Source organism: Hemicordylus capensis, chromosome 2 (assembly GCF_027244095.1).
Source record: "Hemicordylus capensis ecotype Gifberg chromosome 2, rHemCap1.1.pri, whole genome shotgun sequence".
Taxonomy (NCBI): Eukaryota; Metazoa; Chordata; class Lepidosauria; order Squamata; family Cordylidae; genus Hemicordylus; species Hemicordylus capensis.
In genome coordinates, this window is record NC_069658.1 from 224,302,284 (window position 1) to 224,311,839 (window position 9,556).

General features: G+C 49.9%; 1 protein-coding gene across 2 annotated transcripts in view; it reads right to left on the bottom strand.

Moving 5' to 3' along the window:
* THOP1 (thimet oligopeptidase 1) overlaps positions 1–9,532 on the bottom strand; it is a 31,951-nt gene extending 22,419 nt beyond the window's left edge. Inside the window, exons 1-3 of one of the 2 annotated variants that reach the window (XM_053294869.1) lie at positions 8,803–9,532; positions 6,763–6,966; positions 4,913–5,061 (exon numbers count right to left, since the gene is read on the bottom strand). In XM_053294869.1, the coding sequence (XP_053150844.1) occupies positions 4,913–5,061; positions 6,763–6,958 (345 nt within the window). In that variant the 5' untranslated portion in view covers positions 6,959–6,966; positions 8,803–9,532. Of the gene's footprint in view, positions 1–4,912; positions 5,062–6,762; positions 6,967–8,781 lie in introns of both variants that reach the window. The other variant, XM_053294868.1, reaches the window with a different exon arrangement.
* Between the last annotated feature and the right edge of the window lie 24 nt (positions 9,533–9,556).

The following is a 9,556-nucleotide window of genomic DNA, read 5'->3' on the forward strand; positions in this document are numbered from 1 at the left end:
GCAGCAGCAGCATCCAACTCAACAGTCAACCTACTCTCATATATGTTCCCATGCTCAGGAGGCAGTGAGGCTTATTCACACGATTGCAGGAAATTGGGCTAGCCCCTGCTAGCCCGATTTTCTGCAATCGTGAGAACCACCGGGCTCGGCTGCCAGCCCAGTGGTTCTCGAGTGGGTAACCTGCTCAAGTAGCCCGCCCCTAAAACCGGGTTTGCGGAGCAAGCACTCCGCAAACCTGTTTTTTTTTTTTTTTTTTTAATCATGAGTAGCCACAGTGTGGCTCCGCGCCGTAGGTACTCACAAGGAGACCCCCGGAGGGGAGGCGAAAAGCCGCTTCCCAGCTCCGGGGGTCTCACCAGCATGAGGCTGGAGCTTCCAGGGGCCAATCGGCCCCTGCTCCCCCCAGCCCCCGCCGGCTCCGTCACAGAGCCGGCAATCATGTGGGTGGCTGATCCGGCCACCCAGGGCTCCCACCCTGTGCTTGTGTGCGGGGAGAACGGGCTTAACCCGCTCTCCCCGCTGAGCTGCACAAACCGGGTCTCACTGATTGTGAGACCCGGCTCCCTGATTAGCAAAGGTGACAGTTCACGCTCACAACTACAAGACCAGCTCTCCTCCCCTCACTCAAGAGAATTAAGAGAACGTCTTCTTCACTAGGAGTCCCGCCATCACTGAGATCATTGAGGGAGGTCCATCTGTAGTTGCCACCGGCTCATCTGCTGGCTAATCAGGGAAGGGCCTTTTCTGTTGCTGCCCCGAGACTTTGGAATGTGCTCCCTGCTGAGAGAAGAGCCTCCCCATCTCATTTACAAAGACTCGCAAGATACACTTATTTCCCCAGAGCTTTTTAATGAATTGTGGTTTTAAACTTTTTAAATTTGTCTTATGTTTGTTGTAAATCACCTAGAGACATGAGTTTGGTATACAAGTGTACTCAATTGATATACTAAATAAATAAAGTCTGAAACAAACACTCACATGCTGCCTCAACCAGATGCATCCCATCCTCTCTGCAGCTCCATGGAAACATTTTGCTGCTCTTCACGCCTATCAGGCTAACAAGGGTTGTCAGGCCTTTTCCAGTTGGAAACTCCAGCTTCTCTTTCTTGCAAAGCCTAGTATTCCCACCCACCCCATATGGCTTGTTCTTTTCATCAGGGATAAAAACACAGAGATTTGCCTTATACTGAAGTTGATCGATCTAGCTCAGTCTTGTCTACACTGACTGGCAGCAGCTCTCCAAGGTTTCAGGCAGGAGTCTCTCCCAGGCCAACCTGGAGATGCTGCCAGGGAGCGAACCTCAGGCCTTCTGCATACAAAGCAGTTGCTCTTCCACTGAGCTACGGCCCCATCCCCGACAGGGAGTATCTGAGAGCGCTCACATGAAGTCACTCATCCAAATGTGAACCAAGATGAACCCTGCTTATCAAAATTTTGCTTATCAAAATTCATGCTCGCTACCACACAAGACCAGTTCTCCACAATGCTTCCCAAGGAGAGGTTGGTCTTGGGGTAGCAAGCATGTCCCCTTTGCTAAGCAGGGCCTACCCTGGTTTGCATTTCAATGGGAGACTACATGTGAGCACTGTAAGATATTCTCCTCAGGGGATGGGGTGCATTCTAGGAAGACCATCTGCATGCAGAAGTTTCCAGGTTCCCTCCCTGGCATTTCCAGATAGGGCTGAAAGACTCCTGCCTGCAATGCTGGAGAAGCCGCTGCCAGTCTGTGTAGACAATACTAAGCTAGATGGACTAATGGTCTGACTCGGTAGAAGGCAGCTTCCTATGTTCCTAAGGGAACAAGCCTAAAGATGTCCTGATGGCACCTGCACCTGGACTACTTGTAGGCTTGAGTCCGAAACGTTCCGGAGGCCATTATAGAGGCCTTCGAAATGTTTTGGAAGCCGAGGCCATTTTGGCTTTTGGGGGGGGAGGGTCCTTTAAGGGTGGGGGAGGGTGCATTTACCCCTCCCGCCGCTTTCCCCCCCACCAGCGCTCCGTTTTTACCGAAACCCATGGGGCGGCAGCGTACCTCCCTGCCGCCCCTTCCCCCTTTTGTCGCCAGAAGTAGCAGCTGCGCGTGCGCCCCTCACGTGCACATGCATACACGGCAAACGGACACGCGCAACGGACTCACGCACAGCCACTACTTCCAGCAACTTGTGACGACGAACGGGGGAAGGGCGGCAGGGAGGTACACTGCTGCCCCATGGGTTTCGGTAAAAACAGACCACCGGTGGGGGGGGAAGCGGTGGGAGGGATAAGTGCACCCTCCCCTGCCCTTAAGGAGCCACTCCCACCGCCACCAAAATGTGGCTGAGCCATTTCGGGCTCAAGCCTACTACGGTGTCCTTATCACCCCATTTAAAAATAGAGTATTGTAGGACTGGAAAAAATGCATCCATATTATCAGGAGGCTGGAACACTTTCTCTGCAAGGGAAAAAGCTACAACGGTCGAGGCTTCTCCTTTATTTACTCAAGGATTGATTCCCCACCCTAGAGAAAAGATCTTATAAAAACAGATCAAAGCCATCCACCATAAGATCAAATGCAACAGAATGAAAAGCAGACTGGCAAATAAAATCCATTTCAGTGAACATTACTTTTTTTTTTTAAAGGCCAATAAAGATTCTTAGCACAGAGAAGGAAGGAGGCAGCCCTTGAGGTCTCCAGGTTAAGAATCCTAACTTTCGTTTAGAAAGAAGAGAACTAAGGAGAAATATGGCTAGAAATTATAAAGCTTTGCCTAGTGCAGAGAAAGTGGAAAACAAGAAGTTTTTCTCCCTCTCATCATGCTAGAACTGAAACAGATGGCCTGCCCTGAATCTCAAGCCAAAAGAATCACCTTCGTACACACATGCCACTGGCTTGCAGAACTCACTTCCACAAGATAGCCACTAGCTTCCATGGCTTTATTTTTATTTTAATTTTTTTATTTGCTTGCTTGCTTGCTTAGTATATTTGTATACCACCCCAAACTCACATCCCTGGGCAGTTTACAGCAAATATAACATAAAATTAAAATATTAGAACAGTTTCAAAACAAATCCACAGTCCTACAAATCTAATTAAAAGCTTGCATGAATAAATGTGTCTTAAGAGTCTTTCTGAAAGCTGTCAGATGAGGAGGCTCTTATTTTGGCAAGGAGCACATTCCAAAGCCTCCTGGCAAAAGAGAAGGCTCTTCCCAGAGTAGCCACCAGACAAGCCTGTGGCAACTGCAGATGACCTCTGCAGGTGATCTCAATAGGCAGTGGGGCTCATAAGGAAGAAGGCAGACAGAGCCTAAGCTGTTAAGGGCTTTATCTTATTTATATTTTGAAGAGTTTGTGGATTTGTTTGTGCAAAATAAAGTCATACTTCCCAATTACCTACATATACCAATTTTGCATACACAATCCTGCCACTGAAATTAGCTGAATGTACTACTTTTTATATTGGAATATGCTAGCTGAACAGTTTGGTTTTTTTCTTTTTAGCAGAAATACTAAATATAATAATGATCACGTTCTTTTATTGTTCTCAACAGATTTTTAACACTCAGTGATCAGATCAATAACTCCAAAATGACATCATGCCCAAGAAAAATAGATCTTTCTCAGATTTGAATTTATTATGATTCAAATTTACTATGTATGGTAATTACTCAGTGAAATGAATTATGTTTGGAATTGAAATCCTACAAAATTTAAAACACTCTTTTTACCTCCCTTTTGCATGCACACTGATAAAAAAATTTATGTCATGTATTTCATTTCTTGAACCTTCTTATATGTCCAATCAACACAAAATGACTTGGTCTGCTCCACAACGGACCGTACCTCCTAGGAGGTTATAGCCAGCACTTTATAATTTGCTCTTTAAAAGAGGATTAGACAGAATCATGAAGGAGGGAGGGAGGAGAGGTCTAGCAGTGGTTTTCAGCCCAGACAGCTAAGCAGAACCTCCAGATTTAGAGACAGCCTACCTCCTGACTGTCAGTTGCTGAGGGGCAAGAGGAGGGGGAGGGCACTGCATCATGTGGACTAGCCATCATGGGAGGCGGGTGGAGCACTGACCTGATCCCGTAACAGGGACCTTTGGCTAGGGGTGATGGGAGTTATAGTCAGCAACATCTGGGAATCCCTGTTTCAGAGAACACTGAGCAGGGCCCTTCTGATGTTCCAAGGACCTCTTTTTCTGATCATCATACATAGCAGGTCATCTGAGCCTGGACTCAATGTTAAGCAAGGCTGCACAGCTTTGGCCTCTCTAGAGGTTGTTGGACTACAACTTATTTTATTTATTGTTAAATTTATGTACCGCCTTTCATTAAAACAATCCCAAGGCGGTTCACACAAAAATTAAGACAAGACTATAAAAATCACACAATCAAAATATTAAGCTAAAATATAAAAACATAGATCTGATTAAAAAATATTTAAAATACAAGCATAAGATAACCATACAAAATACAAAGCAGCAGCAGCAGAGACAATCATATAAAAGCCCGGGTAAAAAGCCACGACTTCACATGCTTTCTAAAAACGGTGATGGAGACAGAGGAGCGAAGAGCCTCATTTCCTCTGGAGCATCCTTCCCGCCCACTGTCAGGTGCAAGCCACGAAGCATGGCAGGTTGAGCAAGGGTCCTGCTCCACCCCAGTGTGGGCAGAAAGATTGCCTCATTGTTTTTCTAGTCACTACTAACAGTATTAGTTAAAAAGCATTCTGGAGCATCCCAGACAACTCCCATCACCCCAGCCACACTAGCCAATAGCCCAACAGCTGGAGGGCCAAAGTGGGGCAGCCCTGCCATGAAGGCTGGGCCCTCCCGACCGCACCTCCCAAGCTGAAATTGGGGAGCTCAGCACCATGGCATCCCCACTGGGCACCAGGACTGCTCAGGGCTCCCTCTCCCCTCCTTACCAACCTGGAGCCAGATGATCCGCTGATAGACATCTCGCCTCATGCTCATCTCCACGTCAAACTCTGAGAGCTTCTTGTCGGCCTCCGTACTGGCCGTGCGGATGTCTATGCAGGGGGAGACATGCTGAGGGAAGTCAAGCACGTTCCGCTGAACTGAAAGCAAAAGGAACATTCTAAGCGGGCACCAAGGGACTCTCTGGAGCGCCGGAAAGCTCCCCACTCTTAGCACATCAAGGCAGGGAGTCTCAAACCTGGGGTCCCAGATGCTGCTAGACTACAACTCCCATCATTCTTCAGCCACGGTGGCCGTGGATGATGGGAGTGGTAGTCCAACAACATCTGAGGACCCAAGCTTGAGAGCCAGGGGCACAGCAAGGCTGGAGACCAAGAGTGAAGAAGGACCCTTGCCTTCATCTCCTTCCTGTCAGTCAGGCTGAGAGAGAGGTGGGCTGCACCCAAGCCCTAGGGAGGGATGCTGCCTGACACTCCTCCCCCTCCCCTCTTAGAGAGGACTCCTCTCCCTTGAAGCCAAGATGAACCATTAGCAGTGGCTGATATTCCGGGGGGGTGGGGAGCAAAGAGCAACGTGCAGCCCAGCTGGTGCCTCCTCCCTCAGGGGTCCAGGGACATCCTCCCCACCGCCGTCAGTTCAATAATAGCTACTCCTCCCCCCCCCACTGAGAACCCCTGCATTAAGGGACCCCCCAGGGCCAAGACTGGAAGCCATTCCGAAGATACAGCCACAACACGGAAGCCATTTTAGATCACTCCTTTGGCAGCTGCTGCCCTGTCAAAGCATGTTTGTGTGCGCATCACCACATCACCTTCTCTATGCCTCTGTGGAGAAAAAGTTCTTCGGGTAAGAACTGATCTGCCTACTTTCCTTAAGGAAAGTAGGCTAAAAATGGCCCCATGACCAAGGATCAGTGGAGTTATGTAAATTTTAGGGCTGACACCTCACAACGCTAAAAATTCCTTTGATGTTCAAACACAAATACCTCCATCCTCAGAGGCAAAATGCTTCTAATACCAGTTGCAGGGGAATAACAGTAGGAGAGAGGACCACACCTCTTGCCTATGGGCTTCTCAGGGGCATCTGATGGGGCAATGTGTGAAACAGGATGCTGGACTGGACGGGCCTGATCCAGCAGGGCTGCTCTTATGTTCCTACAGCCCCAGTTCTTACTCTGAACTGAATGACTCTTACTCCCAAGTAAGCAGGCACAGGACAGCATCTGTTTTTCAGGGGTAGCCAGGCTGAGGCTCCTCAGCTGTTGTCAGACTGCAACTCCCATCATCCACTGCTGCAATACATTACAGCAGGTGGTGATGGGAGCTGTAGTCCAACAACAGTTGAAGGGCCTCAGCTTGACCACCCACCGGCCAGTGTTCCCTCTAACAGGGATTCCCAGATGTTGACAACTACAGCTCCCATAATCCCCAGCTGCAATGGCCTTTGCTTGGAGATTTTGGGAGTTGTAGTCAACAACATCTGGGAATCCCTGTAAGAGGGAACACTGCCCTCCGACCAATTTCAATCCTCCCCCAAAGCTTAGTTTCCAGAAGAGGAAAAAGACACACACAAAAAGGCAGCTTGGATTCAACGTCTCTGGAAATGCTGGGATCACAGCATTTAGGGAAGCGTCTGAGCCAGATATGACCAGTACCTGGGCATGTTTCATTGGACCTGGAAATCTATGGGATGCCAGCATGGCGCTTGGAGCACTGCAAGAAAATGTTGCTGAGACACAAAAGACAAAGCAAGGTGCTCCATAGCAGAGGCGTTCTCTTAGATCCACCTAACCCAAAATCATGGGGCATGGAGTCTCACCAGACCTGTTTTTCTCCACTGACCTGTGTACTCCACTTCCACATTAGCCAAGGCCTTGAGAGTGTTCTCAAAGGAGACCTCGGACCGCTCCAGTGCCCCCACCGCATCGTAAACTTGCTTGGTCTTCTCTATGAGCTCTGTAGTCGCGTCCTTGATCTGCTGAGCCGTCAAGTCCCACCGGAGGCGGTTGGCAGGGCGCTTGGGGGTCTGCCCGTCCATGACACTGTCTGGGACAACATGACACACCAGGAAATGCTCACTCCAGAAAGGGTCAAGGGGGAATGCATGCCACACGTCAACATGCCCCTTCTGCACGTTGAGGAGGAGAGCTGGTCTTGTGGTAGCAAGCATGAATTGTCCCCTTTGCTAAGTAGGGTCCACCCTGGTTTGCCTTTGAATGGGAGACTCCATGTGTGAGCGCTGTAAGATATTCCCCTTAGGGGATTGGGCCATTCTACACGCTTGCATGCAGAAGGTTCTTAAGTTCCCTCCCTGGCATCTCCATGATCGGGTCAAGAGAGACTCCGGTCTACAACCTTGGAGAAGCCGCTGCCAGTCTGTGCAGGCAATACTGAGCTAGACGGACCATGGGTCTGACTCGATAAAAGGCAGCTTCCTATGTTCCTATGCAGCAGTACACAAAGATTCTCCATAATTTTGACAGCAAAAAGGGAGACCTACTATTTGTGTTTGGAAATGCGGTTTTTTTAAGATTTGGGAAAGCATAATTTTGTTCCACCCATCTTCCTGGCAGATTTGGATCCTTGAGATACAAAGTGACACATGCAAAATATTTGCACAGGGCTGCTGGCGCAACACGGTGAGGTGCAATGGGTGAGGCACACGGGGATATTTGCCCTGGGATCCCCAGAACATATAGCAAGGTACACAGGCATATTTGCTCAGGCCACAGGTACATCCAACATGAATGGGGCCACTACGTCCAGGTTCAGAGGCAGGATGCTTCCGAATACCAGCTGCAGGGGACCAAGCTACAGCAGGAGAAGGGGCAGGCCTTCATTTCCTGCTTGTGGGTTTCCCAGAGGCATCTGGTGGGCCATTGCGGCAAACAGGATACTAGACTAGATGAGACTGGGCCTGATCCAGCAAGGCTGCTGTTACGTTACATGCACGGGGATACTTGCACAGAGATCCCACAAGAATATTTGCACGGAGGTCCGGGAGATGTGTGGTGAAATGTCCGTGCAGAATGAAAGCAGCTTATAAAATGGTGCAAGGTAAGATTGCTGGGGCATAAGGGAAAACTCCAAGGGATTTGGGGCCCCACCACATAAAGCTGCCTCTCTCCAGCTCCCTCCTTGCCTTAAAGGGGACACACCCCTTGGAATGCTGACATGCCGATGTTTAAAGTGGGAAAAAGGAACTGGGATGGAGATGGGCAGCAAGACAGCCAGGATCTGGCCTGCTCTGAGGTAGGAGTCTGATGCTGGCCCAGGGGGTTGCTGTTATCAGAAGCGAAGCCCCCCCTCTCGGGGTCTCTTCAGCCTCAACTCTGCTCTCCTCCAATCCCCTTCTCCAATCCCCACCTGCTGACTTAATGCTCCCCTTCAAGGCCTCCCCCGCCCGCACCTGATCTGCTCTCAATCTGCTCTCCCAGACAGGTTTGGTCTATGGATATCTGCCGGTGAAGTTTTTTTACGGACGGAAAAATGATCAGGCCACTGTTAAAGTAGCAGCTGGAGACAGGCCCCCTCCCCAATGCAGAATGTGGCTATCTTTTCTAGTCCCACCCCAAAATGAGTGGCTGGTCCGCCACCTTCCCCCTCTCATCTTGCTCCCGTGTGCCTTTTCCCGGGCAGGAATCCAGCCGGTGAAGCTTTTTTTTCCTCCTCCCCGTATGCAAAAGGGAATGAGATGGGGGAAGCTTCACTGGGTGAATTTCTGCCTACAGAGTTGCAGCTCAGAAGGGTCAACTGCCAGGAAGAAGGGGGGGACTAGAAGCATGAAAAAATAAAAATGCCTAAACCCCAACTCGCATATCTCCCTTTACAGAGCGCCCCCCCACACACACACACGATTACCTTTGGGGGGAGCCATCGTACCTCTGCTGAATTCGCTGCCTTTCCTGGGCGACGATCACTCACATGGAAACATGCAGAGGAGAGAAGAAGGAGGAGCAGCAGGGGATTGTGGGGCAGGGGCGGGAACAGAACAGCTCAGCCCTCTGGGCGGGCAGAAAGTGGACGCGGGTGGTGCAGCCCCACAGGTTTTGCAGGTAGACCATACCAGGGCACTCCCAGCTTGTCTCTCGCCAAGACTTGACTCTACGTGAGACATTTTCATTCTGCTATTAGCATGAGAGAGGACAACACGTCCCAGGTTCAGTTCTGACGTATCTGGTTAGAAGGCATCTCGTGGAGGAAACTCGAGAGCTGCTGTCAGTCGGAGCAGACTATGCAGAGCTAGGAAAGAACAATGGCCTGACTCCGTAAGAGGCTTTCCAGCATATATGGAGAGAGATTGTGGGCTGCGTGCACAATATCCTAGGGAAGAGACTCTCAGGATACAGGGCTGGGAACCAAATGCACTCTGTATGTGCCAAAAGGCACTCCCGCCTTTGGGGAATAATGGATTCTTTTGCGCATTCCCTCCAAGGACTAAGCTTCTGAAAGAAGCTTCTGGGGGCTGCTGACATATTTTGTGCACCCAACCGCCACCCCACTTTTTCTCTGTCCTGCAGATTCTGCCCCTGCAATCAGGATCCAGAAGTCTAGCAAGAAAACCGCTTAGCCTCTTGGACTAAAGGCGAGGTGGGCGGGGTAACTCCCGCTGCTCTATAGTCGCCCCTTCGCTGTG